We start from the raw sequence: 27,336 nt of genomic DNA, 5'->3' as shown, positions 1-27,336 counted from the left end.
TCCAGCCACCAAGCACTCAGAGCACGCGCCAAGGGCAGTTGACGGCGCTTCGTCTGAGCGAGGCATGACTTGATTAGCGGAGAAGCAGAAATGAGAGGCAAAAGAAGTATCCAGTAACCTGTCGAGTTGGTCGATGGGTTTCGAGACGCCAAGGGAGAGCGAGAGACTAGCGAGTATCTATCTCTCGATCTAGCGATGGAGTGAGATGAGACCTCGCGATAGATGAGTTGATACAGAGTTAGGTAGTTAGGCGAGTGTAAAGTGTAGTATGTAAGGTATTTGACTACCTACCGTCACAAGAGGCAGATGAGGACCAGGCAGGCAACCCGATGCGGGTGGTCTACATCCTTAGTTCTTAGTAGTACCCAGTAAATACCTAGTAGGTGGCAAATCCTATGCCTAGTATGTGTACCTAGTTGGTGGCCTGATAAATAATGATAACTACAGTAAGTACTAAGTACTGTTCGAAACTTCGAATATAGGTAGTTAAGGTAGATAGTATGTGCCAGCTGCGAGATTGCTGCAGGTGAACAAGACGGTGGTCTGTCTGGGATGGGAAAGTTTTGACCACACAGCCAATCAGCGGTGTCCAGGGTGTACGGTAAAAACATTTCGAGATGGATTCTGCAGGGATGAGTGGGATCCTCAGCAGTGATTGGCTGGAAGCAGGCGACAAAAGAAAAAGGCGTTTCTTCACGCTGCAGGTCTCATCACCCGTCCAGCCAATCACCGGCCAGACCAGCCCTCTTCTCTGTCTTCTCTTCCCCCCCTCAAGTGACCTTCTGGGCGCGTTTTTGAGCACATTCGAGTTCGATCACTGGATCACCGGGCCAATAGCAGGCACAGACCTGTTTTCCAGGAAGAGACGGAGTCACGGGAGAGTAGGGAGACTGAGCGGGACAATACCTTACCTATCATACCTAGGTACCTAACTAGGTAGTAGGTACTGGTAGCAGTATACTTGCTGGATACCAGTCAATCTGGTAGGTACCTACTATGATATATGGACTGGACCTATAAGATGGATTGAAGCACCATACGGAGGACATCCCAACAAGAGGCACAAGTGCCATGAAGCAGCAACTGTTGTATTGTCGGTCGTATATTATTCTTGTTGACTTCCATGTTGTCTGTATCAAAATCAGCTAGGTTCGAGGATGCTGTGTTACTGAGAAAACAAGCACTTGCAGTGATCTACCTCAATTGTGCACTCAGATGGAGATGTTCCCATGCAGTGCTGTAGTGATCTGAGTACAGCTACAGCTACAGTAGTACTACCCCAAATAATAGAGTTAAGTCCTACTAGGTGATGAAGACATGGTATAATTTACTGTCACTTGGTCTATCGATATAACTGTACAGAGTGCAGCTTGTACCTACTACCTAGTTACTACCTTACTACTAAGGCGGGGCCGTGCTGACAAGAAGTCTTGACTCTGGACGGTCAGATTTTAGTGGGGTCCAAGCGACGGTTGAACTGTCATGTCAAAAGCTCCGATATTCGCAACAAAAGCAACTAGGTACCATTGTTTCCTAGGAGTTGACACGGCGCAATTGGGATTCACGTTTGGTCAACCTTCAGACCATCCATCACACCCCCTCTTCTGCTATCAGACTCCGATCACGAGATGACAGAAGAAGAAGAAGAAGCATCAGAATGGCACGCCTGGGATTTCTCTTACCGAATCACGGGGATCAGCTTGTCTCCGTCTATCGGTAGTAGTCGCTCTTAATATATTGTCGATTCGAGTTCCGCCTGCAAGAACGAGGTGTTTGCACCACCATCGTCTGACAGTCACATTCATCACCTCACAGCTTGATCGTCACAGTCCAAGATGAAGAACGGAACAATCGTAGTCATCGGGTATGTCACTCCCTGACTCTTCTCTCCTCCCCCCCCTCCCTCCAATAACCAGCCACTGATCCTTCCCAGATCGGGCGTAATCGGACTCTCCACAGCCCTCCACATCCAAGAACACCTACCCCGATCGCAGAAGATCCTCATCACCGCTAGAGAATTCCCCAATGTCACCTCACTGAACTACGCCTCGCCCTGGGCCGGTGCCCATTACCGCCCCGTGCCAGGGTCCTCCGCGCAGGCCGCGCGCGAAGAGAGCCAAGCCCGTCGCACGTACGGATACTTCAAGCGGCTCGCTGCCGAGGACCCGTCGTCCGGCGTCCAGCTCATCGACGGCGAGGAGCACCTCGAGGCTCCGCCGCCCGAATACCTCGATACAGCTCTCATCCACCACTTCTACGCCCATCTCGACGGCTTCCGCCTGCTGACGGCCGGCGAGACGCCCGCCGGCGTCAAATGGGCCGCACGGTACCGCACCTTCGTGATCAACCCGCCCGTCTACTGCGCCTACCTGCTCCGGAAATTCATCCTGAACGGCGGGCAGGTGCAAGAATACACGCTTGTCGACCCGATGGAGGCGTTCCAGATGGCCGACAACGTGCAGACGGTCGTGAACTGCTCCGGGCTGGGCTTCGGCGATCCCAAATCGTTTATTATCCGCGGTGTGTGCCCGTGACCCTTCCCCCCTCACCAACTTTCCACCCCCCCCCCCCCAAAAAAAAACTCCGAACCAGCGGTTCCTTGTTTTCCAGCTAACACACCCATCCCAGGCCAAACCTGTCTCGTCCGCAACCCGTGCGCCGCCACCGTCACCCGCCAGAACTCCGACGGCACCTGGTCCTTCTGCATCCCGCGCCCGCTGGGAGGCGGCACCATCATCGGCGGCACCAAGCAGCCGCGCGACTGGACCCCGCACCCGTCGCCGGCAACGCGCGCGACCCTCCTCGCCAACGCGGCGAAATGGTTCCCCTTCACCGCGGAGAGCGGAGGTGAGTTCGACGTCGTGCGGGATATCGTGGGCCGGCGGCCGGCGCGCGAGGGCGGGATGCGGATCGAGGCGGAGAAGGTCGGCGAAGAGCGGACCATTGTGCATGCGTATGGGGCTGCCGGGCGCGGGTATGAGTTGTCGTGGGGGGTTGCGCAGGATGTGGTGCAGCTGATGGTTGAGAATGGGTTGGTGCAGGAGAAGACGTCGTTGTAATGGCCCATGCAGAGTAATCTACAGCATCCTAAACCTACCCCGAGAGCCCAAATGCTATGCACAGCTGCTCCTCAAACATAATACTCTGGCTATGGCTTAGCTATTTGGTGGGAAATAATCCAGGGAAAGGCGGAGAGCGAAAGCGAAGCATTGATATGATGCCTATGTAAACGCTAAATCTAATAATAAAAAAAAATGAATCATTTTCTACGTACAGAGAGAGCCCGACACCGGCAAAACAGTGCCACCACTCTGTTGTTCTGCGTCCACTCATCCGTCCCCATCCAACATTGCTTTTTTGGCTCCAGATCTTTGGTTTTGACCGTCTGCTGTGGCTGTTGCTGATTCCCTGGTCATGCTCGGCGCATGCAAAGCTTGACATGAAGAAACATCGAGGAACTAAGGAACTAAGGCAGCCGAGCCCCAACGTCCAACCGGCAGATATCATTTCAGTCCTGGATGGTCGGGAGCAGCGCCGGTTGGGTGGGGGAAGGGAGGCAAGAAAAACCACAAATAACCAACAGCGCTGCTCATCGAACCAATCCCATCAAACACGAAACACCCCAACACGGGGGGAGCCCGGGCATCCGGCTGGAAAAAACGAAACACCCCATTCCAGTGAGGCAGGTGCCGTGCCCGACTTGCGGGGCCCAAGTTGTCAGCATCTTGGGGAGGGGTGTGAGTCCGCGGGTGGTCGGCTCAACCCTCGCCTTCGAGCGCGACGGCCTCGTCGGCCGAGACCACGGGGATCGGCCCACCGTTGAGTCGCGCGAGACGCTCCTCCTCTTTCCTCTCACGGAGGCGCTCGGTCTCTCGTCGCAGGGCTTCCAGGTTCCATGTGCCGTCGTCCTCACCCTCCTCGTCGCTCTCGTCCTCGGCGCGCCAGTTGCCGCTCTCGAACAGGGCACGACCGGTGGCTTCCTTAGCCTTGCGCGCTTGTTCCTCCGCGGCCTTCTTGTCCAGACGCTCCTTCTTCCACTTGGCGAAACTCTCCGGCGTCACGGGCGTCAGGTTGCCCGTGAGCTTGTGGCGTTCGGATTCGAGCCAGTCCTCGAGGGTCAGCGTGTTGAGCGGCGACTTGTCCATCAGGGCCTTTTCGGCGGCTCTCTGTTCCTTCGTCTTCAACACGAAACTACAACATATTGTTAGCTGGAATCACAATTGAGGGTATTGGAAAAGAAACATACCCAGGCGGCAAACTATGCTTGTACATGCACTTGTCACCTCCATTAGGACAAACCCAGAACCAACCGTACTTCTGGTTCTCGACCGCCTCGATGAAGTACTTGCAGACCTTATCGGTCGTTGTCCGAGGATTACCGTGTTTGCTGAGAACGACGGTGCGGAGCTTCTCCTCGTCCCACTGGTCCATGGTATCGCCTTTCTTCTCGTCCTCTGTTTCTCGGGAATCGGTGTACAGATCCTTCTTGGCGGCCTTTCGCTCCACATTCGGGTCATGGCTGAACTTGCACTTGCGACCCTTCTCGCAATTGCCCTGCTTGAAGAACACACACAGCACGGTCTTGGGGTCGACACCGAAAGGAACTTTCTGGACCTGGACGGGCTTGAAGAGTTCGGCGGTCTCCTTCTTCGCTAACTCGGCAGCCTTCTTCTCGGCTTCGCGACGGGCCTTCTCTGCTTCCTTCTTTTTGGCGTCGGCGGACTTGTTGTGTGCGGCTTGGGCCTGGAGCTGTGCGATCTGTTTCTTTGCGGAAGAACCTTTTTTCTGCGAGGATGGTCAGCCGAGCGAGTCCACGCTCCGTTAAATCCGATCTGGTAGATTTTGTAAACGTACGTTTTTCATGCCAAAGGTCTATCGACGAAGAGTGAAAAATGTTAGCGATTGTTTCTGGACATCCACAACACAGCCCCGACTCGAGGACGAACCTTGTCTTCGACAGAGGCCTTCTTCTTCTTGGCCGGCTCAGGCTTCTTGGGAGGCATGGTGGCGGTATTTTCTGAATTATTTTATCGGAAACTGTAGGGTATAATAGAAGGACACAACCAGGCTGCGCAACGGTGGCGGGCCAAACTGCTCAGTCGATGTGCGTGACTGAGCAAGCCAAATAGGGCTAAATGTATAAAGGAAGGACTAAAAAAGAGGAAGAGGGTCAATCCAAGTGCCTAAACAGACAGATGTATGTTGACACCTCAGATGCGACAAAGGCAACGATCGTGAAGAGAGGTGCAAGCAGAGAAGTGGGTGGTGGACAAGAACATGAAGGCCCTCCACATTTTCAAGATGAGTGAGTGATGTGGGTTTCCAGAGAAATGTGGCGGCACCACCTTCTCTCCGCCAATGACTTTTCGACGCCCAGAATGCGGTCGAGCAAACCGACCCTCGAGTCTTGTTGGATCAACTGCTGGGTTTCAAGCCTTGCAGATGCCCATTATTAATCGCGGCCGTCAACCGAGGACAGCCTGATTTTGTCGCTTTCGAGAGATATCAGCCGTGCAGGTCGGTCAATGCTGGCGCCTAGGCGGCTCAGGGCCTCAAATGTCACATCACTTGGGACTTGATATCGCATCAAGAGGTGTCTTTGAACTGATCCCGAGTCTTCGGGACTCATTCTAGCTACGGGTAATATCAAATCTATCGTTGACTTGCTACAGAGGTACTGGCTCAGCAAAGAAGCCCACTAATAATGCACAGAGAGTCAGAGCACCATGAAGAGCACAGGCGAAGCGTATCTCATCATATCATTCGGAAAGGTTTCGGTATCATTTGGGTGATTAACCACTATAATGACCAAATGTCCTGAATCCCTCCCGATCAATCTCAAAGTTATACTGGATCACAGCGTTATGGTATAGCCAGAAATGAGCAATACTCATTCGTCGTTGAGCAATTTTCATTCATTACTAGTTGGTTTTGTGTGTGTTTTGTTTTCAGTGACCGTCGCGCTTCAGAACTAAAAATGACGATTCACGACAATTTAAGACACCTCCTGGATCTTGGGGGTCTTGACCTCGCCCTCGAGCTCAGGCATCTCTTCATCCTAGACCGACTGTCAGCGCCTATTCAGGTTTTTTTTTTCTTGTGTCGATGCACCAGGAATACATACCTCCTCCTCAGCACCCTCGGCACCTTCAGCGCCTCCGAAACCCTCGGCACCGCCCAGGCCCGCACCGAGCTTGGAGAAATCAATGTTTCCCAGACCACCCTGGTCGAGACCATCGAACCCACCGAAGTTGTTCGCATAGTCATCATCAACGGCCTCGTCTTGCTCGTCCTCATCAACCCACTATATTCCGTTAGTATCAGACCTTCAAGAGTTTGCAGGATATGATGTCATACCTTATCGAAGTCCGTCTTCAGGAAGTGAAGTCTCTGAGTCGTCTTGACAAGGCGGGGCCAGTACTCCTCCTTCAGCTCCTTCTTCCGCAATACAAGCTCGACCTCGCGGTCGGTGTGGTTGACCTTGCTGTTCTCGGGGTCGATCTCGCCATAGAGGTCCAAGGACACGTGGTATTTTACGCCCTTCTTGGATTCTCCGGTGAACGTGACATTAGTCGGGGTGATTGTGAGCTCGGAAGCGGACTTCGGAACATCGGGAGTCTTGAGGCTGACGTAGAGGTAATTGCGCTCAGGGTCCGAGTCGGATGAGCGCTGAGCCCATGTGACTGCAACGACGCTCTGTTAGTAAACATAATTATCGCAATGGGCTCGCGAGCACGATTTTCATTCGAAGTCCCCTAGGATACTGGAATTGCCCGCCCGGTGATTGTGTTGCAATTGATGCATGAGGCCAGAAACGTGAATCAAAGCGGGGAAGTGGGAGTGAATGCAAGCTCACATACCTTCGGGGGTGACTTGAGGAACTTCAGGCATGTTGAAAAGAAGTAGTTGGGATACTGTGAGGGAAAGAGGATGAGGAAGAGTGACAGATAGCCAAGTGTATTAGTGCAGTGGTGAAGGGGGGAGGGGAATGAAAGAGCTTGGGGACCGAAGAGGTTCTGATGATGAATCCAGCCCTCTGAGGTTACTTTAGCGCAGCTGCACTCCAAAAGGTGGAAAAAGTGGTGCTAGAAAGTACTGGAACTGTCTTACTAAGTTACTACACGCTGACCCAACCGTTTGCTCTGTTTGCGGTATCTGTGCTGCCTGAGGCTGCTCGTTTGTTTTCCAACCAGGATGCACGTCACTCTCTATGACTAAGCACAGTCTGGGCGCCCCGTTTGGTGGTGTTGGTTCCTCCAGGCACTACTACTACTGAGTCGAAGCGACGATAAGGACGCAGGCTTTCACGCTCCTGATTTAGATGTCATAGTGTTAGCTCTATTTGTCCTGACACGATCGTTCAAATAACCCGCTTATCGACCACACTCCTGCTGCTACAATCTGGTGTACGGTCTACCGGTTCGATACTTCGATACCCCACTTCGTCTGACGATCCATATCCCCGGTCACAGGAGTACTTTGATGCCTTTTGCGACAATCTAATTTACGACGCCTACGGGGGCGTGAGAGCCTCTACTGCTACATACCATTCGACCCATTATACCCACTAGCGAGAGAATCCTGTCAAGAGAGGTTTGACTACGGACAGAATCGCCCACCATGGAGACCCTCAAAGCCGTCTTCTTTGGCCCTGATCCACAGGCCCAGGTACGTTTCCAGACTCCAGCAGCCATGCTCCCAAATGCTAAATGCGCTCCGGCCATCCGCAGATGCGGAAATGTAATCAACTCATCAGAGCCAATACCCGCCAATTGGACCGCGACATCGCTCAACTAAGAACACTGGAAAGCAAGACCCGCCAATACATTGTCAATGCGTCGCGGAGGGCTCAGCGGAATCCCTCGCAGGCGAAACAAGCCACCACTGAGACCAAGACATTTGCCCGAGAACTGGTCCGGATCCGCAAACAATCCGCACGTCTCACAACCAGCCGGGCCCAGCTCCAAAGCGTGCAGATGCAGGTGAACGAGGCTTTTTCGATGCGGAAAATCCAAGGGAGCTTGAAGACGTCGGCGGGGATCATGAAAGACGTGAATACGCTGGTCCGGCTACCCGAGCTGACGGGGACGATGCACCAACTTGCGACGGAATTGGTGCGGGCGGGTATCATCGAAGAGATGGTCGATGATGCGATCCCCAATAACGAGCTGCTGGAAGATGAAGAGGATGAAGCCGAGGCAGAGGTTGACAAGGTTCTGCAGGAAATCCTGCAGGGCAAGCTCTCCCAGGCTGGAGATGTCAAGGTCGAGGAGCCTGTGGAAGGAGAGCCGGTCATCGAGGAACAAATGGAAGACCAAGAAGCAGCTCTCGAGCAGATGCGCGGTCGTCTAGAGGCTTTGAAGAGTTGATCTCCCCGACACGGACATGCTTGGCGAATGTTCTCTTGAGAATTTGTAATTGAGTCATACAGAGGGGGTGCTTGTTCGACGTGTTTTTAATGTTCTAGGAATGGTGTTCAGGAGGGTGTGTTTGGGCGTTTCTTCTTTTTCTATGTTTCTTGACTTGTTACACATTTTGTTACAAGGCTGGACCTAGCATCAATTGGTATACAAATACATGATACACTGCTCCTCCTCCATTACCCTTGCCTGTGGTAGTACTGTTTATATATCTTTGAAAGTTGAATACTAACTAACAACAGCCCATCGTCAATTCCACAGTAGAGAAACAAATACTGTCATGGACATCTCTCTATTCAACTACTCCCTTCAATCGGATATGGTCTTCTACTATATTTAGTGTTGAGAGTGGAAGCATTGACGTCCATGAACAATGGAGAGTTGCTGTTTGTTGGGCTCAAAAGCGGATGCCTCAGGCCTCAAGAGACATCCCGCCTCCCAATCCGGGTTAGCGTCAAACGGGACTCAGCCTCCTCCTTCTCTTCTCTCTCAGCGTCCGCCTTCGCCCTGGCGTAACTTCCCATCATCCGTCAATCTCAACGCCCAACTTCCTGCATCACATTGTTCATCGAGACGTCCTTCTCTCGAAGCTATCCATCAAGACAACATCTCTTCAATCTGTAGCTCGAGCTCATTGGCCATCGCCTGCAGCTTTTGAGCAAGTTTATCCTGCCCTATTCCGCGAACCACACCAGTGGCGCAACACACTCGTCACGGTCGCAATCCGTGAAACTTCTCGTGTCTCCGAGCTCTAGCCCTTCTCCTAATCAATATTCCAACATCAGCAACAATGTCCGGCAAGCTTGACAAGTCTCTCGACGAAATCCTCGTCAACCGTCGTCAGAACGCGCGCCGCCGCACCCGGCGCCCAGCTGCTTCGAAGCCTGGCAGTGCTTCGGTCCCGGTCGGAGGAGTGAAGAAGAATGCAAAGCCCACCAAACCCACTGCAAAGGGTGTTCAGGGTGGACACCCCGTTTCCTCAGAGAGCAAGATCATGGTCAGCGGCTTGGTAAGTTCCACAAATTCCGGTATAGCTCTGATCTAGTGCAGTTTCACTAACTGGTGCTAGCCTTCCGATGTAAATGAGGGCAATATCAAGGTATGTTGATCGAGAGGCCTTCGCCTTGGCTTTCTATCGCCACGTCTGTTTTTCGAGACCGTTCGAGGCGTCAGCGGCCTGCACTCGCGTTCGGATCCTCTACACGTCCCTGCTACAACCTCCTGATGGGGTCTGCAGCACAGGCACTACTCCTTCCCATCTTTGTTTGGCAGACTACAAGATGGTTGAGGTTGAGTTTTGCTGAAGTCTAGCGAGCGAAGTGTCAGCTTGGAAAGCGGAATTGCCATTCCTGCACTTCTGCCACCTAGCCACGCCGCAGACTGTGCTCGGGAATTTTCTTGGTGCCTGTTATGGCCATCATCCTAGTCTCCGCCACGCGTTGTTATTCTCATTACAACGATGGGGCATCAGCGAGCGCATTAGCATACAGCAGCATCACACAAGGCTTTGCAATGAATCATTATTCCCCATGGGGCACCGTAGTTCCTTGTGAAGTGTGTCAATATACACGGGCATGCGACACACTCTCAATGGAACTATTGGCGGGGATTAGCAGCCGGGTCAATTCTCCCATATGAATCATACTTCTATATATCATGCTGTCGGGGCGCGTGGGTGCGTGCAGCGGAACATTCATGTTCTTAGCCATATTGCCAAGAATGATTGGAATTGCTTCGGTGACATGCAGTCATTATTGGACCTGCGATATGGATATCACTATGCTGGTACCGCGCGCATTTCTCAGCCAATGATTTTCAAGTTCGACCAGTTCATGAGGGATAGCTATTGTTTTGGGATTTTTAGTGGGAAATACCGTGATGTGGAAGTCAACATGGATTGCACAATCATTTTGGCACGGAGATTATACGATTGTGATGCCGAAGAAGGGTATCATTAAATGGATATCGCGGACTAACGCTGTGTGCTCGCTGATGCTCGTTGCTATCGTGTTTGGGGCCGTTGTGCGCTTTTCTTTCGGGATTTCGTTCATGCCGCCGTTGTCTCCAGGTCGCTACCGCAATTTGACCGCATTACTGATAACTTTTTTCCTGCTTTATAGGAATATTTCACAAAATCCGCAGGTCCCGTTAAGCGCGTCATGCTCACTTACAACCAAAACGGCACTAGCCGCGGCATTGCTTCGATTGTCTTCAGCAAACCCGACACAGCTGCCAAGGCTGCTAAGGACTTGAACGGATTGCTTGTTGACGGACGACCTATGAAGGTTAGTTTTATGGCCGTGCATGGATGTTATTTGTCACTAACTCTCCATAGATTGAGGTTGTAGTTGACGCCTCTCATGCTCCCAGCGTTCCCGCACCCAAGCCTCTCGGCGAGCGTGTCGCGTAAGTCTCAGTAATGACCACTCAATGAGTGCTTGCTAATATCAAGAAGTCAAGTCAAGTCCCAACCTAAGCCCGCTACTGCGGCCAAGACCGCCGCCGCTGCTCGAGGACGTGGACGTCGCGGCCGCCGTGGTGGCGCTGCTGCTACTGGCCGTACCTCGAACCGCCCTAAGCAGAAGACTGTAGAGGAGCTTGATGCGGAGATGGTTGACTACTTCGCTGGCAATGAGAACGCAGGTTCCGCTGATGCCAGCGCACCGGCAGCTGCTAACGGTGCTGCTCAACAGCCTGCCGCCGGCGGCGAGGATCTTGGAATGGCTGAGATTTCTGTAAGTCTTTCATTCCTCCTAGCCTTCACTCTCCCCAAGTACCTAATTCTTTGTGCAGTGAATTCAACCGTGAGTATCTTGGGTCTCGGGTCTCGAGAAGTGGCAGGTCACTTCTACGTTGATTGATCAGATCGTCTACTTGCCGTTGTTTCTCAAGTGATATCACCGTTTCGGGTTTCTCCTTTTCCCTGCACTGTTTCTTTCAACTTTTTTTGTTTCATTCCGGCATTTTTTTTTTCCTTTTCCTAATGTGATTTTTTCCGTTCTGTCTTACGAGAAACTTCGAGCAAGTTTGAATGTATGCAATAATATCATAACGAGCTTGGTTTGACTGCAGCGTATCCTCTTAAAACTCGACCAGGCCCATCTTCATGACCGCATCGCATGGACATCGACCTTCACCATGCTCCTTCTATGACGATGCCTCAAGTCCATGTTCCATTCGGAGGGCCAAAATAACCAACATCCGGCACCGGTTTCCACGCTACGCCCTGCGCATCCGCCGTGTTGAGATACACCGTATTCCCCCACCAGTTTGGAAACACGGCGCCTGGGTACGAGATACAGAAGAAGATGACAATTCCACTGAGCGCCAAACCAGTATCCAGAGCCGCCGCGAGGACGTAGTTATATTTCGTCCACCAGGCAAAGAACCGGCGCTTGATGACATGATTGAAGGCGAAGTTGACGAGCGCCCAACTTGAGTAGTTGATTCCGGTTGCTGTGAGCGAGCGATATTTGGTTAGCTGCTTGAACTTATTATTATTAATACAAAGTGGGAACCGGACTTACCTGGAGGAACGTTCCACGTGCCCACGAAGATCAGCGGCCAATTGATGGATTTGAAGATGCCGCGTTTCGTGTACTTGTAGAGGAGGTATGTGACTATTGGGGCGAGGGCGCCAATCCAGAAGAAGTGCAGGAGCGACGAGTAGATCTGACCCGCTGAGTAGAGACGGCGTGGACCGACGAGACCCCAGATGACGGAGGAGGAATAGACGGTCCGACCGTTGGGGCAGGAGAAGCCGTCCGGCTGGTCCTGGGTGCAGATGTCGTCGATGTTACCGAGCATCCACAGGGTGACGCCGACCTGGGTTAGGGCGCCGAGGATGGTGGCGGTGCCCTGGGCGACGAAGAGCAGGCGCGGCGGGATCTTGAGGTAGTGGCCGAGCTTCATGTCCATGGCGAAGTAGACGCCTTGGCCGACGACGTCGGTGCTGAGGATCTTGAAGAGCATGTTTGCTAGCGGCTTGCCTTCGAACATGTAGCCGCCGATGAACTCGCTGAGGACGTTGAGCTGGTTCGCATCGACGTTGGTGATGCCCTGGACGATGCCGCAGGGGACCATGTAGATGGTGGGGACGACGAGAGCGAGGAACACACCGTAGACAGGGAGTTTTGTCTCGTAGACCTCGGCTAGCATGATGGCGATGGCGGTCATGACTACGATGACGGCGGCGTACCAGTACCAGGGAGTCCGTTTGTAGGTTCTCATGAGCCGAGCGTGGATGTCTAGCCTATTATTCCCTCGGAGGGCTGCCCAGATGTCGTCCTTGTGCCACACGGCGATGTGCGTCAGCACCGATGTGATAGATGCAAAGGCTAGTCCGTAGACGAACGCGAAGGTGGCACCGAGATATGGAGGCGAGTACTGCCTGTATGCGTCGATGTCTAGACTGTTCTGCGGACTGACAACACGGGTTGTATTGTAGACCGCGGCAGTACGGTCGTAGACATCTGCAGTCATCATAGGAAGATACGCCGTGTACCATGTATTGGTGTAGTATAGAATCGGGACGACGAGCCAGAAGAAGACGGCAAAGCCGGCGAAAAAGTTCACGGCAGCCCAAGACGGGGACAGAAGGGGGTTTGTGTTGTAAGCCACCTGACTCCAATCAAACGTGATGGGACTCAGCCCGAGTCCGGTCTGCATCCCGAACAGCTGATTGACAACCACATTGTTGGGCACGATCCAGCAGATCCAGGTGAAGTACGAAAGTGCTGTGAATATCAGACCGGGGAAAAAGTACCACACGAACCCCATAGTCGTGACACAGAGGAAGAAACGTAATCGAGAAATCTTCCACCCGTCTGCAACCGAGTTGGCCCGCGAATGAAGAGTTTCCAGCATGGCGCAGTTGGAGAGAACTGCTGGCCAGATGATGCTGGCAGGCTCTACGAGCCACGGCGCAGCCAGTCCAGCAACTCCGAAGCCCAAAAGCTGTGCGCAGATGACGACCAGGACGGAGAAACCTGCCTTAAGACCGAAGTTGTAGAAATTGGGGCTAGCGGCCTGGATGATATTGGTGGCATCGGCACTGCCGTACCCAAAAGAGACGTTGCTCATGATCACGATGATGGCGTGTTCCTTGATGTTAAAATGACGATCGGGATTCAGGGAAAAAGAGCCCAGCCATCCACAGTGTATCGTCAAGATAGGTAGTACTCTAGCAAGAAAGACGCCACATGGATAAGCGAGTAGTTCAGCCACAAGCGACACAATGTGTACGGATGGATATCGCAGAGAGAAGAATTGATTAATCCCGGATCCTAGAATCGTGAAGACAACCCCGAGTATCCACATTCGGAGTGTGTTACAGGCATATGTGGATCATCGGTCTCAGGAACAACTGCTCGCACTGTTGGAGTCAAGCGAATCAGCTCAGGGTCCTGACGCCGAAGGGCATTCCGAGATATATACCTTCAGCAAAAGGGGAATGCTCTGCTTCATAGGTATACTCCTGATCCTCTTTCAACGTGGAGTCAAGGTTCTCCCGAAGCTCATCCAAACGACCGATTTCTACTTCTGCATTTTCCTCGACAGGCAAAGTCTTGAGACCGAAATCCGGTGCTTGCTCTTTCGAGGCCATGATGATCGACCACCGGCTCGTTCTGATACTGCCAAGTTGACAATTGACATGAGAGGGGAACGGAGAGACCATCCATGGTGAGATGCGATCGCCTGGGGGGGCATTTAAGGCTCGAGATAAGAAGCTTGAGATCTATCTTCCTAGACCTACTGTTAGTGAAGTCGACACAGTGCGGGGTCATCAAAGATAACGCATGTTGCGTCTCACAGGGGGCTAGATCGATACTAGGCCAGGATGCTGATTTTGAGAGATTGCGAGGCATGAATTGCGCATAGGACCTCGCATCCTGGCAAGTATCGACACGGAGGATGAGGCAGGACCATTTGGATAATTGGATCCGATCGTAGGACGTGTGAAATTGGGACCTGTGAATAACATATCACGTCATGTCATGATCATTGCCCCCGCCTTTTCTCTGTTTATCAGTCGTGAGTGCCGATTTTACATGCCTGCCTTCTCACTTCTCACTTCTCACTTCTCACTTCTCACACCCCACCTTCTCACGTCTCACTTTCACACCCTACCTTCTCATCCACCATGGACTTCCTCGCGTCGCAGTCATCTTCTGAGTTCTCGTCAGTTGAATCCGAATCTGAGGATCCTCTTGCGCAACTGGCGAAGGAAGTGACGCAACAGCCATTCACCAACAACAAGCACTTCCACAAGTCCTTGGAATGCCATCAACGAGCACTTCAGCAAGATCAAACTCGGGATCAGTACCTCGTCTTCACGTCTGTTCCCCCGAAGCAATTATCCAAACTGAGTAGTGAATGGTCGCGAACAAGCAAGTCCAGTCGATTCTTTACCAACGCAGAAACGCGAATCTTGATCGTGAAATTCATGCCGGGTCCTGCACACGAACTTGCAATAAGACGGTTTGATTTGCTTATCTCTCTTGAGTTGCGTGCGATGAACGTCGATAATGACATGAGCTCTTTGGGTTCGACAACAGTTACGGTTGGAAATTGGACGAAGGAAGCTGACTGCTGCTGGGCTCCGGCTTCGCCAAATGTAAGGCTGAGTTTTGTGGTGGAAGTAGGATTGTCAGAGTCTGCGCGAAAACTTGCTCTTGATGCGCGCGGTTGGCTTGAGACTTACTCCTCACCTGTGAAACTTGTGGTTACGATCAGCATTAATCGCGATACCCCCGAGATCATCTTGCACCGATGGGAACTTGCTCCTCCCCAAGGATATAGAGTCATTACGAGGTCAGGCTCTATTCCAGCGCGTCGTACTGCATTCCTCAAATTATCTCGAACGAATAACACGACGTCTGTTACTGGAGAGTCCGACAGAAATGGTACAACCACGACTACTACACAGCTGGATCTACCCTTCGACAAGATTGTTGGCCGTCCTCCTCACCAGCCCCTAGAGAGAGACTTAATGATAACCGAGCACGAGCTGAGAAGGTTTGCCGAGGATATCTGGATCCACCAGAGTTTCCTATAAGTCGTCTAGATTCTGATATGTTCCGTTGGCCATCAAGCGGCAGACCTCATGGAAGACAATTTTATACTCACGCAGGACGTGTTGATTTGAAAGACTCCTGGGGAGGTGCAGGGCTGCTCGAGACTCAAGCCAGGGTCTCATCGAATATTCGGCCTCGATTGATGATGTCTCATGCGTTTATGCTGATGACTTTTCTATTTGTTCCGTTGCTTGACTAATCGTGGGCCTCTGTATAATTAAATTGCTACTTTGTCTAGGCCGTCTTTCTCCCTTCCTTTATTTTGCTCTCCAGCCTTGTTGTCTTAGCTACTAATATACTTTATCAATCAATTTAGAAAATACCTTAGCATCCACTGTAGGTCGAGTGGAATTGAAGAGGGTTGCTGTCCGAAGTTACAGGTGGAAAGGCGGCCGTTTCTAGCGCCAGAGGCTATCATTTTCGGCGTCGATTTCACTGGTCCCCATATTCTATGTGTAAAAAATTTGAGGTCATTCAGCCATGTAAGAGGCTCAATCATTCCAGGCGATTTTATGCCAAAAGGAGCTGATTTTTCATGTGCTTGCTTTGCTCAGATCTCGATGGTGACCTGTCACTTGGAAGATATCTTGTTTTCAACCTGATCGGGCAATTAGAACTAATCGGCACAGCCTCACACACATGACTCATGGGGAGCACCAGGAAACCTAGAAATCACATATTTAACCAACCTGGACGCTGGAAGAAACAACCACCCTATATTGATCAGAACAAAGAGGGGAGTCCATAGAATCAGAGGGATCAAAATGGCGCAACCCAGAGTAGGAGTTGCTGTTGTCATTCTGAACCAGGAGGGAAAGGTTGTCCTGGGAAAAAGAAAGGGAAGTCATGGCGCCGGTGAGTTCAATTCTGAACAACTTTCTTTTCTTTCTTTTTTTTTTTTTTTTTTTTTTTAATTACTGAGCCTAGACCAGGGACATGGGCATGCCCGGGTGGACATCTCGAATTCGGCGAATCCCTCGAGACATGCGCAGAACGGGAGGTGCTCGAGGAGACGGGCCTCGCTATCCGCGACGTGCGTTTCTTGACAGTCACCAACGACGTGTTCGAGGTTGAAAAAAAGCACTATATTACGGTGTTTGTAGGTGCAGTCCTCCAAGATGAAGAGGCACAACCTCAGGTAAGTTACGCTTACGCAAGCCCTCTGACAACGGTGACAGTCTCCACTGACCGCAAGGATGCAGATTCTGGAACCTGAGAAATGCGAGGAGTGGCGATGGACCGCCTGGGAAGAAGTTCGCTCGTGGTATGACAGGCAGGCACAGGCCAAGGGCAATGGGTCGAGTGCAGGACCGACACTGTTCATCCCCTTGCTGAACCTCTTCCGGCAACGGCCAGCCTTTAACCCTAGCCAGAGCTATGCTTCTGCGCACAAATGAGTCATGTATACGTTTAAAGCATGCATCTGCCTTGATATTGTCAAGACGCGGAATTTATACGTCAACGAACTGAAATGAATATTGTTTTCCATCAAAGTTAACCGATGTTTGTCATTCTTATGGAGATATTGTAGACACTGATCCAGTTCTCTTCCTTGATGATTATTTCGAACTAATCTGGATATACAACATAGGCAGATATACTCCAAAGCACGGACGACACAGCTCTTGTATGAACTGCTGCTATAGTCTATGGCCCGGCACTTCCCCCAGAGCTGGATAGCAAATCGAGTCCTTAGGTACTCCCCCGTATTGGCAGAAAGCCAAGGTACCGGAGTAAACATCAAATAAACAAGCCCAAGGACACGATTGCCCCACCCGAGTATAAGATGTGCATACAACGATGGAGTCGCAAGAGTCAGGAGTTACAAAACCCCCAAACAGACTTTGAACAACCAGATTTGCCGCAAGAGCTGAGGCTGCAGCTTCTGCCCCGAAGACATCCACCCAGATATACCTGCGAGGACATGGTTCACGACCAGTGAGCCGGCGCCAATGATGAACGTACCGATGATCTTGACGATCCAGTGAATCCTGCAAGACGCGGCCCCAACCGTATATAAACCATCCGTGAGGTGTCATAGGGGCGAACCATTTCATTAGGGCTAGACGGTGACTCAGGTTGGGCAAGCTGTGGCGCTTGTCGCTGCGAAGGACAAAAAACACAAGACCAAAGATCATCTGCCTGCTATGGATCGGTACTGCTCTTCAACTAGTGTCGGAAGGGCTGTGAAGAGCAGGAAGATGAGCCCAGAGAGTGTTGCTCCGTAGAAGGATAATAGCATGGCAATGGGCGGGAAAATTGGCATCTTAGCTGGGCGTATCATGGCCTTGCGGAGCTCTTGGAAAGCTTGATTGTGATCTGTTCCCGAGGCAGGTGTTGTGTTTCTGACCTCTGTTCTAAACCGATGTACATTTCGTTTACGAAGGGCGTTGTCGGATGATAATCAATGAGACAAGGCCTAACATGCCAGACTGAAAAGCTTCTGCAGTTGAAACCAGTCAATAGGATATCGATCGATACTCTCTACGACAGAACCCCCCCAGTAATAGGCCCAATACCCTTACAAGCTGACGCTATTAGATGTGGACGGGTAGGGCGAATATCAATACTGTTTCTCAACAGCTTAAAAGCTCAAATACACTATGCTTGAAAGCAACTATATAGATACAATCATGAATCATGTACAGATCAAGTCAAGTCACTACCTTATATACCCCAACCACCTCTCCTTACCTTGAAACCATGGATGTTTAACCACTCTGGTTAGCGCAAACACCAAGAATGCAAGACAAGGGCCGGGAGCAGTCGCTATCACTGAGACAGGTGGTACCGGCACAGTGTCCCTTTCTGCTACAATCAAGACTGGTATCAACCGCACAGGCGCCATCAATGCAAGCAAAGGGATCGGAGCACTGGTCGTTGGAAGAGCACGAGGCACCGACACAGTGGCCAGCCCACTGGCAGGTAAGGGTGGGGTCATAGTTGCAGAATCCGTTGATGCAGCCAAAGGGATCCGAGCATTCACCGTTGTTGGAGCAAGCAGTGCCTAAAATCGTCAGCGAGAGCGTTCCTTCTCGGGAACGAGCCGACCTACCGAGACAGTGGCCCTCCCAGTCACAGGTGGCGGTGGAAGTCGGCGCGGTGGCGGTCCTGGTCGCAGTGGTGGTGTGAAGGGTGGTGTGGCCGCCATCACCACCACCATTACCACCACCAGAAGAGATACCCAGCTGGGAGGCGAAGGCGTTGACAAGGCTATCACCCATGCTGCGCAGCTTGGTGAAGTCGGTGATGTAGTTCTTGTTGACGGCACTGCTGGGGAGGACGGAGTCCTTGCCGGTGAAGAAGATATCTGCGAACATTAGACCGGGCTTGAGAAGTTGTGGCGGGTTGGACTTACACGTCACGTCAGCGGGGACATGGCCCGAGTCACCGTTGAGGTTGTCGTTGGGGAAGCAGGTTCTGGCCATCAGCCAGGAGGCCTCACCAATGACCTGCGGGTGATCGCCATCAGTATCACCAAAGATACCGTAGAACATCTTGCCATCGCTAGTTTGGTCAGCACAACTTCTCGAAAACTGAGCCGCAGGGCTTACCAGATCACCGCAACGATGTTGTTTCCTGGAAGCGCCGACGCGTAGGTAGTGGCGAAGCGATCCGGGATAACGACGAAGGGCACCTCGTAGGCAGCCAAAGCTCCGAAGTTGGTATCCGGCTGACCATCCGGGTTGCCCTGCTTCTGTTAGTTTCATTCTCTTGACGGACACTTGAAGAAGAAGCATACCTTGCAGTTATGATCAAGTCCGTCACAGTCGACGTCCATATCGGCGGTGTAGACATAGGCAGCGGCCTGTGATTTATTTTAGCACAAGGAGCTCAAAACATCTCGGCCAGAACATTTACAGTAGGCAAAGAAGCCCAGTCCGCGTGGATAGTCGCAGTTGGGCCGCCATCCTGGTTGACCGGGTAGGCCGCGTTCTTGGGGACAACGCTGGCCCGGGCCACAGCGGACTTTAACGCCGCGACGGGCATAGTGGGCGCAGCCGCGAAGAAGCTGGCGGGAGGACCGGCAGAGGGCTTGTTGTACTCCGGACCCTGGACTTTCTGGGCCAGAGCCGGGGTGAGGAGGAGGAGAGAAGCAGCCGCATGGCTGAGGGAGGACTTGAAGATCATGGTGAGAGTGCTGTGAGGAGTTGGGCGTTGCTTGACCTGTTTCTTCGTCGATGGGGGTTTGGGGAATAGGTGTATTTATATGCATTCCAATCCCAAGTCTGTCTGTATGTATGTATGTATGTATCTATCTATCTATCTCGCTGAGACAAGTTGACTATGGCATATGCCTCACTCCCGATGCAGGCAACGGAACGAACGCACGGAACATTCCTGATTGTCAATAGTTCCTGGGGCCAAATTTGGGGGCCAAAATGGATCAGACCACAAGGGTAGGATTCAGGGAGATTAAATCGTCAACCCGGACAGAACTGTTCTGCGTGATTGGCTATACTGGTCGGATCTTCAGGTAACATGATAACTCCTAGGACTGCTACTCCAGCCGTGACGTCGAGTGTCCACTACCTATACCCTCATCCACGGTCTCCGATGTGAAGGCACGGGAGATATCTGGCATTGCTGGATACAAAAGATCGCCAACAAGGGACATATAGACAAGGAAGAGTAATGCACTTAACCTACATGTAGATTCGTCTCTTCTTGACTCTATATCTCAGGGAGAAAAGTGCGATCATGGCTGGGAAGTGTGCATTCGCTACCGAGTATGCACCGATCGCCGACTGAGACATCGGATGACACTTAACTGTCAAAGTGTAAAGTGTACGGAGAAGAAGAACTGGGGCTATAGCTTAGTGAGCTCGGCTGTCTCCAATGGAGCCACAATTGAGCCACAAGTGAGCCAATGAAGGAATTCAAGCTTATAAGCATCAAGCAATCGCTTGACTGAAGGATCCATTTCTGGCCCTAGTAAGCATTCCCTGTCACCGGTCAACTAACTGGTTTTTGCCGGAATCGCCGAGTTGTTCACTGCCATCATACATGCCATTATGCCGTATCATCATATGTGATTCATCTGCCTATAAAAAAAAGAAAAAGAAAAAGAAACAAATTCACGCAGACTACTTCCTGCATCCTGCATCCTGCTTCCTGCTTCCTGCAGTCAAAAGGCAAACAAACAGATTCTACGGATTCACCATGTTGCTCTCTAGCGTCTATCTGCTGGCGCTCCTCCCCTATGCTCTCGCCACCTCTATCATCGACTTCTCTGCAGCACGAGGGGATAACCCTTCCGTGCTTGGACAGATGAATCTGGAGGCTGCTCGTGACGATAAAGTGTCCGGCAACACAAAGGATCTGTTCATCAAGCTGGGTACTGACCCTCATGGCGCTCCTGCGTTGCACTTCCACCGCATCAAGGGTGACATCCGCGCCGAGTACCATGCCCTGTCCAATAAGGTGGCCGCCGATAAGACATACTACATCGGATATCAATTTAGACTGGGCGCAATTGAGCAGAGCTTGATGGTGTGGCAATTGTCTGTTCTCCCCCTGTCCGTTTCCCCAGAGAACCCTCGGGTACTGACTCCAGCAGTAAGGAATACGCTGCCAACAATGCCAACGATGGGGGCGCCAACATCCCCCTGTCCCTGGAGTTCAAGAGCGGGAAGCTGAATTTCCAGTACCAGGACTCGTACAGCGGAAAGCGAGTCTCGCAGTGGTCAGCCACACTGAAGACCGACACGGTCTACTCGATCGGACTGGTCATCAACACCGCGTCCCCGGGCTGGGTGGAGCTCTACTGGGATGGAAAGCAGCAGACGTTCTCAAGCAACGGAAAGACGAGGCTGCCCGCCAACACCTTCCCTGGACGCGCGGAGCCCAAGTTCGGTGCGTACCGTGGTGAGGAAGTCGAGATTGACAACTACGTCTACCGGATCCAGATCGGTACCTCGATCAAGGATATTCAGGAGGCAGCCGGCTTGGGAGGCGATGGCGCTGTTTCCGCTCCTACCACGACGCTGAAGACTACCACTGTTCCGGCTACCAAGACCACGGCGACGACTTCGGCTCCTACTTCTACTGGGCTGTGTGAGTGGGAAGGACACTGCCTGGGTATGTTCTCCCCGCTTTAGTTATTCATTAGTCTGATGTTTTAGATGCCGCTTGCGCGACCAACGATGATTGCTCGGATCCCTGGGCCTGCATCAACGGGAAATGCTCGGTGGATCCTAGCATTACTTGCAGCTGGAAGGGCCACTGTGCTGGTATGTCAACAGTTTAGAGTCAAACGAGGCGTGGCTGACTAGCGACAGGCGCGACATGTGTCTCCCATAACGACTGCGATGATCCGTGGGCGTGCATCTATGGTGTCTGCGCCATGGATCCCACTGCGTAGTTTGGCACACAGGATAGGACCCCGAATTCTAGTCTTCAGCCATAGAGACTCGTATATGCTTTTCTACGCTTCAATATCAACTCCACTGGGCAGACCGAATACCTGGCTATCCAGCTCAAATCCACAGACATCTATGCCTGTACCTTCTGTCAAACAAGCACCGGTATGCTGATTTTGCAGGTTGCCAGTGATATGGTATGTCCATCTCTGGCCGGGGCGCCCTGTGCATGGCTTGACCACCACATTATCTCCTATGGCTGTCAAGCAGTGGGAGGTTCGCGAGAGCGGACGCAGAATCCCCGACTCTTCCACCTGCCAGACTTGCAAATCTTGTCCCCGGCACGGCTCGAATGCCAGAGCCTCGCCATCCGTAAGACAGTTCCCCGACGCTGTGTTGAACACAATCCCTGTAGGGATCACCATGGGACAATCGGGGGGAAGAGACACCCTAAACACCTCCGTAGCATGCGAGTCCAGCTGTACTTCGATATCCTCCTCAATTTCCTGTATTTCTCCATCCCAGAGATTCTTCGCCTGGTATGCACATCTCTGCAGCCCCATCCACCCCACCGGCACCTTGACGGCAAGACCGCCATCCCCCCGATTCAAAATCGTCACCAACCGATCCCCACCATCCAAACTCCTCGTCAGTACATCAAGGTGCTCACTCCGACTCGCCAGCGTCGCCTGCAATCCCAGTGCATCCTGATCCACCCGAATCAAGTCTGCGTTGGTCAAAACCGCAATCACCTCCTTCGACAACCCCGGCACATCCGCACTGATAATCAGCGGCGCCCCAAACGACGCCCACAAGGCGAAATGCGACCGTTTCTCCACCAGGCTCAGACCCGGATGATCCGCAATCAGGAAATCCGGATCATTAAAATACCCAGGACGCTGGTACCTCGCCAACAGCGTATTATAGCGGTAATTCACCATGATACTCTGCCATGCGCTCCCCTCGCCCTCATACACCAGGATATCCGTAGAATGGCGCGCCAGCTCCCCATACGCCGGCACCCAGTCCATGACGCCATACCACGCCGTGGCGTTCTGCGGGTCGACAAAGTACGCGGGCGCGCTCTCCGAGAACACCAGCGGGTGCGGCATGGCGCCGAGGACAGAATGCCAGCGGGCGTACCGCGCTCTGTACTCGTCCGCCAGCGACACGGCCCCGGCAGGGGAGACATTACACCCGTCCAGCTTGAGGTAATCGACCCCCCACTCGGCGAACGTGTGGGCGTCGAGTTCCTCGAATCCGTAGGACCCGGGGTATCCGCCGCAGGTGACGTTGCCGGCGTCCTGGTAGATGCCGAGGCTGAAGCCGAGGGATCGGAGCTGCGCAGAGAGCCAGGGGAGGCTGTGGGGGAACTTGGTCGGGTCCCAGGGTAGGGAGCCGTTCGGGGCGCGGTGGGATGCCATCCAGCAGTCGTCGAGGTTGAGGCGGGTGTAGCCTGCGGCGTGGAGGCCGGTGTCGAGCATTGCGGCTGCGGTGTCGAGGAAGAGGGATTCGTTTAGGTTGCACATGAAGCGGGCCCAGTTGTTGAAGCCCATGGGGGGCGTGGGGAGGAGGTGGGGGTTGCCTATGGAGGCGCGGACGAGGGGTGGGAGAATTGCGAGGAGGGTCATAGATGGATGCATTGTGATTGTCTGTTGGGTAGTTGGTCTCGTAAGATGTGAGTTTAAGGATTGAGGACAACAGGGAGTATATATACGCATCTTGCCCCCCGCTCTTAAGTTCTCAGATTAAGTACAGGGGTGGTGTTGTTTTCATGGGTCCCTGCATCTACATGCATGATACCACCGTGCCATTGCATGAAGCCTGCTAGTCCTGGTCGATAGATAGAGCTTGCGTCGAATAAGCAATGTCCAAGAGACCACACAAGCGCCACTGTGTCTAACTAGTGCCCTATTTTACAAATCACTGCTGATCCAGTTTCTCAATCCCATCGAGAGGAGCAAGCCACGGGCGACGATTCCGCTGCCAAAGCTCGATGGTTGGCTCCAACCCATCCCGATCATCGATGGTCCCGCTCGACACGGAGACATATTGCGCTTCAACCATACTGTTGTTCCTGTGGAATAATCTGGACCCGCACGTTCCGCAGAACGAGCGTTGCAGAGGCTCGCCTGTCGCGGTGGCCTTGTCGTTGTAGACCTGGATGGAGTCTTGGCCCTGGGTGATTTCGAGTTGCTGCGCATGATTGTATCAGCGTCTCTGTTGGTGAACGGATGACAAGCAAGTACTTACACTCTCTTGGTACCAGCAGTTGGCCATGAACGCTGAGCCGGTTGCTTTCTGGCAGCTCTCGCAGTGACAGATGAAGAGCTTTTCGGGATCGCCGGCGAGCTTGTACTGGACGGCTCCGCAAAGGCAGGAACCTGAACGGGTCGATGTCATTTTGTTTCTTGACGCAAGGAGATAATAATCAGATATTAGAAGCCCGGTCCATCTGTATCTTGGAGATATTTATACAGAGAGCATACGGCACCATGACTCAGAGGTAAGCGGGGAAGGAAGTCAGACAGCCTGATTCTTACACAGTAATGGAAGTAGTGGAATTGAATGGAACCACCTGGAGTATTCTGGAGTACGAGATGATCTGCAGCCTGGTCCTAAATCATGATCTACAGCCAAGAAGTGATATCACGTCGTCCTCCCTCCCCCCATTGTACAGCCACCAGAACAACTGCCGATTCTCTACAGTAACCGAACCAGCAAAGCCTTCCTGGAAATTGATTGCATCTATGCCGTCAGTCCTGCGATACTAAACAGATGATCTAACTTACCAATGATCCGTTTGGGAATCGGCAAGCCCAGAGGATCTATCCGCTCTGCCAACTGGCGCATCGCTACCGCAGCTGCTTCTCGAAATTGTTCTGGAAGACGCAGAACCCAGGTAACCCACAGCCACAGCACGATGGCCCGTGGTTTGTCTATCATCAGACACTGCGGCTTGAGAAAAGCGTACCACGAGAGCGCCATGAACTGAACCGCCCCGATGCACTGGTAACAGTCCGCTATGACGGTGACTTTTGCCAGCATCTCCAGGCCCACCTGCCATGGGAGACAGCGGTGTCTGCCGTGGATGATGTTAAGGAATAGGAGCAGGGAGTCCGGGCCCCAGTTGTACACGGTGATTGACGTGGTATTATATGATGACAGGGCGCTGGCATCTTTCCGGCCGTCTGTTAGGGCTTTTCGGAGCACGGGTGAGGCGAGGATGAGGTGGCTGGCTGAGACTTGGTAGGTGATCTCGTGGCTGTCTTTCTTGTTATTAGCTATTTTCATTCTTAGATGAAGATATACGAGTTTCTAGACGGTATACCTTCATGATTCTGGGACTTATACTCCCCATTGGCCCGCCTTGTATGTCGGAGACTCACGGTGCGCATCTTGTAGGATGAGGGGGATCTAGAATTAGGGCTCGAGGCTGCAGATGAGGTTTCGTCCTGAAGAAAGCTGAGATCAAGCAGAGCGTTGACCGCCTCTTCATTGCTCAACGGACTCCACTGATCCGAGCTGAGCCATGGAGGTATATTTTCGTCTTCGTTGTAGTCCTCGTTATCAGAGACGGCGAAGGGGGCATTAGGGTTGAGGAGTCTGATAGTGACTTCTCCGCTGGGATCAATGATGTGTGTTGGTTGCTTCATTTGGGAGCGATTATGGAATGGCTCCTTGTGTTTACAGTATGGGTATATATACGAAAGCAATGAAGGATGAATGTCTTTGTTGGATTTTTGAACACATGTTGCACCTTTGTTAGAGGCTTGATGGACATATTTTAAGACAATAATCACATCACAATGCCTACTGCAAACTTGTGAAAGCTTGAAGTAGATCCATCTTCAGATCCTGCCAGTCTTCCAATCTCACACTGATCCGTAGCAGCTTGCGATCAACCCTGCAGTCAGACAAAGCTCGCCACTCAATCAACGATTCAACACCTCCCAGACTGGTTGCATGTTGGAAGAAAGACAGTTTGCTCGGCAACGTCTTTGCGGCCTCCTCATCCTTTAGGACAATGGCAAAAACCGGCCCGAACCCGTTCGGCATTTGCTGCCTCACCCACGGCTCATCCTGCAGACTAGCATGGTATATCCTCTTCACAGCGTTCTGGATAGTTTCTTCCTCGCTGCCTGACCCCGGCGAGTCGACCTTCATCGCTTGATCGAGCCACGCAATCAACTTGGCCGAACTCTCACTCGCCCGCTGCACCCTGATTTCCAACGTCCGCAGACTCCGCACGCCGAGCCAACCCTCCAGATTCCCCATCACATGGCCAAGGGCAGCCCGATCCTCAAGCAACTGCCAATGCCAGTCCGCCCGCTTGACGCCCAGCACGCCACAGAGCATATCACTATGGCCCCCAAAGTACCTGGAGCCCGAATGGAGCACGACATCCGCACCCCACAAGAACGGATCCTGCAACCCCGGCGGGGCAAAAGTACTATCGACGATCAGGTACGCGCCCCGGGCATGTGCCTTGCGGGCATACGCCTCGATGCTGAACACAGTGCCTAGCGGGTTCACCGGCGTCTCAAGCAGAACCACATCTCCCGCTTCGAGCGCGTCAGCGGGACAGTCTAGAGGTAGTTTCTGCAGGCCGGTGAGGCGCGAGAGCACGCCTATCACCTCATGGCTGCCGTGGTAGCCTTCGCCGACGGAGATGCGGCGCGGGTTGAGAAGGACTAGCGCGGCGTGCAGAGCTGCTAGGCCTGTGGCGTAGGTGACGGCGTGAGCGCTGAGAAGCGTGGAAAGGATAGCCTCGAAGCGGGATGCGTTGGGCGCGAATTCGCGCGAGTACACGTAGTTCTGGCCGTTGAATTCGGCCTGCGTGGAGTGCCTTTGTGGCAGGGTGGCTGTTCTCTGAGAGAGGCATTATCTCGACGATGCTTTGAAACATGAGAGTAGAATGAAGGTGGTGTTGAAAATCTCTGGCTTTGATACCCTTTTTCTTCAGAGCATCATTGGTGATGGTCCACTCTATTCAACTTCCCAAAACGGCAGTGGGGCGGATCTCGATGCGATTAAGCATGAACTGAAGAGCATCTAAGCAGTACCATTGGCTGATCTGGGGTGTCCCACTCCTGTCAACTTCCTGCAGCAGGATTGGTCAGATTTCTCAAGCTCCCATTGGACAATGCCTCTGTCAATCCGCCATTGATTTCAAACTGACCAATCACAGAGCATGTATATTGGATTCTTCGGGTTGCGTTCCAGGCTGCCATTGGCATCGGACTCAAATCTGCCTTTCACTGCCAGTCAGATTGCCGAGAGGCGTACGCCCTTTGTTGACACTACTGAGTTCGGTTAGGACAGCCAATTGAACCTCTCGCAGTCCCGATGGTTATGACTCTTAGGCTCTTAGGCTCTTAGGCTCTTAGGCTCTTAGTCACGCCAAGCAGATACTGAATTACTGAGGAATATATAAGGCTTGCTCACCCCCGGATCAACATCGTCAAAGATCCATCT

General features: G+C 52.4%; 16 protein-coding genes across 16 annotated transcripts, besides 7 other annotated features; 6 read left to right on the top strand and 10 right to left on the bottom strand.

Annotated features, from left to right (window-relative positions):
• Positions 1-1,835: 1,835 nt before the first annotated feature.
• On the top strand, positions 1,836-3,059 carry ACLA_016940 (FAD-dependent oxidoreductase; the record flags this gene model as incomplete). Its single annotated transcript, XM_001274673.1, has 3 exons — positions 1,836-1,864; positions 1,934-2,520; positions 2,629-3,059. The coding sequence occupies 3 exons, from the start codon at positions 1,836-1,838 to the stop codon at positions 3,057-3,059; spliced, it is 1,047 nt and encodes a 348-aa protein (XP_001274674.1).
• A 699-nt stretch (positions 3,060-3,758) lies between these two features.
• Positions 3,759-5,003, bottom strand: ACLA_016930 (translation machinery-associated protein TMA46; the record flags this gene model as incomplete). Its single annotated transcript, XM_001274672.1, has 3 exons — positions 3,759-4,191; positions 4,247-4,785; positions 4,947-5,003. The coding sequence occupies 3 exons, from the start codon at positions 5,001-5,003 to the stop codon at positions 3,759-3,761; spliced, it is 1,029 nt and encodes a 342-aa protein (XP_001274673.1).
• A 992-nt stretch (positions 5,004-5,995) lies between these two features.
• wos2 (Hsp90 cochaperone SBA1) lies at positions 5,996-6,891 on the bottom strand (the record flags this gene model as incomplete). Its single annotated transcript, XM_001274671.1, has 4 exons — positions 5,996-6,058; positions 6,125-6,304; positions 6,358-6,683; positions 6,861-6,891. The coding sequence occupies 4 exons, from the start codon at positions 6,889-6,891 to the stop codon at positions 5,996-5,998; spliced, it is 600 nt and encodes a 199-aa protein (XP_001274672.1).
• A 729-nt stretch (positions 6,892-7,620) lies between these two features.
• ACLA_016910 (ESCRT-III subunit protein VPS24) lies at positions 7,621-8,369 on the top strand (the record flags this gene model as incomplete). Its single annotated transcript, XM_001274670.1, has 2 exons — positions 7,621-7,668; positions 7,731-8,369. The coding sequence occupies 2 exons, from the start codon at positions 7,621-7,623 to the stop codon at positions 8,367-8,369; spliced, it is 687 nt and encodes a 228-aa protein (XP_001274671.1).
• Positions 8,370-9,210: 841 nt separating this feature from the next.
• On the top strand, positions 9,211-11,315 carry ACLA_016900 (RNA binding domain protein; the record flags this gene model as incomplete). Its single annotated transcript, XM_001274669.1, has 6 exons — positions 9,211-9,429; positions 9,490-9,519; positions 10,541-10,705; positions 10,756-10,826; positions 10,876-11,155; positions 11,286-11,315. The coding sequence occupies 6 exons, from the start codon at positions 9,211-9,213 to the stop codon at positions 11,313-11,315; spliced, it is 795 nt and encodes a 264-aa protein (XP_001274670.1).
• A 265-nt stretch (positions 11,316-11,580) lies between these two features.
• optD (small oligopeptide transporter, OPT family) lies at positions 11,581-13,502 on the bottom strand (the record flags this gene model as incomplete). Its single annotated transcript, XM_001274668.1, has 2 exons — positions 11,581-11,876; positions 11,948-13,502. 2 exons carry the CDS (start codon positions 13,500-13,502, stop codon positions 11,581-11,583), a joined length of 1,851 nt encoding a protein of 616 aa, XP_001274669.1.
• Positions 13,503-13,812: 310 nt separating this feature from the next.
• ACLA_016880 (uncharacterized protein) lies at positions 13,813-14,025 on the bottom strand (the record flags this gene model as incomplete). Its single annotated transcript, XM_001274667.1, has 1 exon — positions 13,813-14,025. One exon carries the CDS (start codon positions 14,023-14,025, stop codon positions 13,813-13,815), a length of 213 nt encoding a protein of 70 aa, XP_001274668.1.
• A 454-nt stretch (positions 14,026-14,479) lies between these two features.
• Positions 14,480-14,542: a microsatellite.
• Positions 14,508-14,556: a microsatellite.
• Positions 14,557-14,562: 6 nt separating this feature from the next.
• On the top strand, positions 14,563-15,477 carry ACLA_016870 (uncharacterized protein; the record flags this gene model as incomplete). Its single annotated transcript, XM_001274666.1, has 1 exon — positions 14,563-15,477. One exon carries the CDS (start codon positions 14,563-14,565, stop codon positions 15,475-15,477), a length of 915 nt encoding a protein of 304 aa, XP_001274667.1.
• Positions 15,478-16,260: 783 nt separating this feature from the next.
• On the top strand, positions 16,261-16,893 carry ACLA_016860 (nucleotide triphosphate diphosphatase NUDT15; the record flags this gene model as incomplete). The annotated part of the gene is made up of 3 exons (XM_001274665.1): positions 16,261-16,351; positions 16,429-16,634; positions 16,699-16,893. The coding sequence occupies 3 exons, from the start codon at positions 16,261-16,263 to the stop codon at positions 16,891-16,893; spliced, it is 492 nt and encodes a 163-aa protein (XP_001274666.1).
• Positions 16,373-16,408: a microsatellite.
• A 243-nt stretch (positions 16,894-17,136) lies between the features above and the next one.
• ACLA_016850 (uncharacterized protein) lies at positions 17,137-17,634 on the bottom strand (the record flags this gene model as incomplete). The annotated part of the gene is made up of 1 exon (XM_001274664.1): positions 17,137-17,634. The coding sequence occupies one exon, from the start codon at positions 17,632-17,634 to the stop codon at positions 17,137-17,139; it is 498 nt and encodes a 165-aa protein (XP_001274665.1).
• Positions 17,635-18,207: 573 nt separating this feature from the next.
• On the bottom strand, positions 18,208-19,627 carry ACLA_016840 (glycoside hydrolase family 75 protein; the record flags this gene model as incomplete). Its single annotated transcript, XM_001274663.1, has 6 exons — positions 18,208-18,503; positions 18,552-18,806; positions 18,855-19,003; positions 19,051-19,187; positions 19,239-19,304; positions 19,358-19,627. 6 exons carry the CDS (start codon positions 19,625-19,627, stop codon positions 18,208-18,210), a joined length of 1,173 nt encoding a protein of 390 aa, XP_001274664.1.
• Positions 18,641-18,670: a microsatellite.
• A 99-nt stretch (positions 19,628-19,726) lies between the features above and the next one.
• Positions 19,727-19,763: a microsatellite.
• An 824-nt stretch (positions 19,764-20,587) lies between these two features.
• Positions 20,588-20,622: a microsatellite.
• Positions 20,623-20,659: 37 nt separating this feature from the next.
• Positions 20,660-21,860, top strand: ACLA_016830 (uncharacterized protein; the record flags this gene model as incomplete). The annotated part of the gene is made up of 4 exons (XM_001274662.1): positions 20,660-21,000; positions 21,054-21,577; positions 21,622-21,729; positions 21,778-21,860. 4 exons carry the CDS (start codon positions 20,660-20,662, stop codon positions 21,858-21,860), a joined length of 1,056 nt encoding a protein of 351 aa, XP_001274663.1.
• A 63-nt stretch (positions 21,861-21,923) lies between these two features.
• Positions 21,924-23,501, bottom strand: aglA (putative alpha-galactosidase; the record flags this gene model as incomplete). Its single annotated transcript, XM_001274661.1, has 1 exon — positions 21,924-23,501. One exon carries the CDS (start codon positions 23,499-23,501, stop codon positions 21,924-21,926), a length of 1,578 nt encoding a protein of 525 aa, XP_001274662.1.
• A 280-nt stretch (positions 23,502-23,781) lies between these two features.
• On the bottom strand, positions 23,782-24,261 carry ACLA_016810 (GFA family protein; the record flags this gene model as incomplete). The annotated part of the gene is made up of 2 exons (XM_001274660.1): positions 23,782-24,054; positions 24,112-24,261. 2 exons carry the CDS (start codon positions 24,259-24,261, stop codon positions 23,782-23,784), a joined length of 423 nt encoding a protein of 140 aa, XP_001274661.1.
• A 220-nt stretch (positions 24,262-24,481) lies between these two features.
• On the bottom strand, positions 24,482-25,514 carry ACLA_016800 (uncharacterized protein; the record flags this gene model as incomplete). Its single annotated transcript, XM_001274659.1, has 3 exons — positions 24,482-24,606; positions 24,651-25,142; positions 25,190-25,514. 3 exons carry the CDS (start codon positions 25,512-25,514, stop codon positions 24,482-24,484), a joined length of 942 nt encoding a protein of 313 aa, XP_001274660.1.
• A 157-nt stretch (positions 25,515-25,671) lies between these two features.
• ACLA_016790 (putative transsulfuration enzyme family protein) lies at positions 25,672-27,092 on the bottom strand (the record flags this gene model as incomplete). The annotated part of the gene is made up of 2 exons (XM_001274658.1): positions 25,672-26,723; positions 27,041-27,092. 2 exons carry the CDS (start codon positions 27,090-27,092, stop codon positions 25,672-25,674), a joined length of 1,104 nt encoding a protein of 367 aa, XP_001274659.1.
• A 126-nt stretch (positions 27,093-27,218) lies between these two features.
• Positions 27,219-27,256: a microsatellite.
• Between the last annotated feature and the right edge of the window lie 80 nt (positions 27,257-27,336).

Source organism: Aspergillus clavatus, genomic scaffold, assembly GCF_000002715.2.
Source record: "Aspergillus clavatus NRRL 1 1099423829795 genomic scaffold, whole genome shotgun sequence".
Taxonomy (NCBI): domain Eukaryota; kingdom Fungi; phylum Ascomycota; class Eurotiomycetes; order Eurotiales; family Aspergillaceae; genus Aspergillus; species Aspergillus clavatus.
The sequence above is the reverse complement of the archived record's forward strand: the minus strand, read 5'-3'. Positions and strand labels throughout refer to the sequence as shown.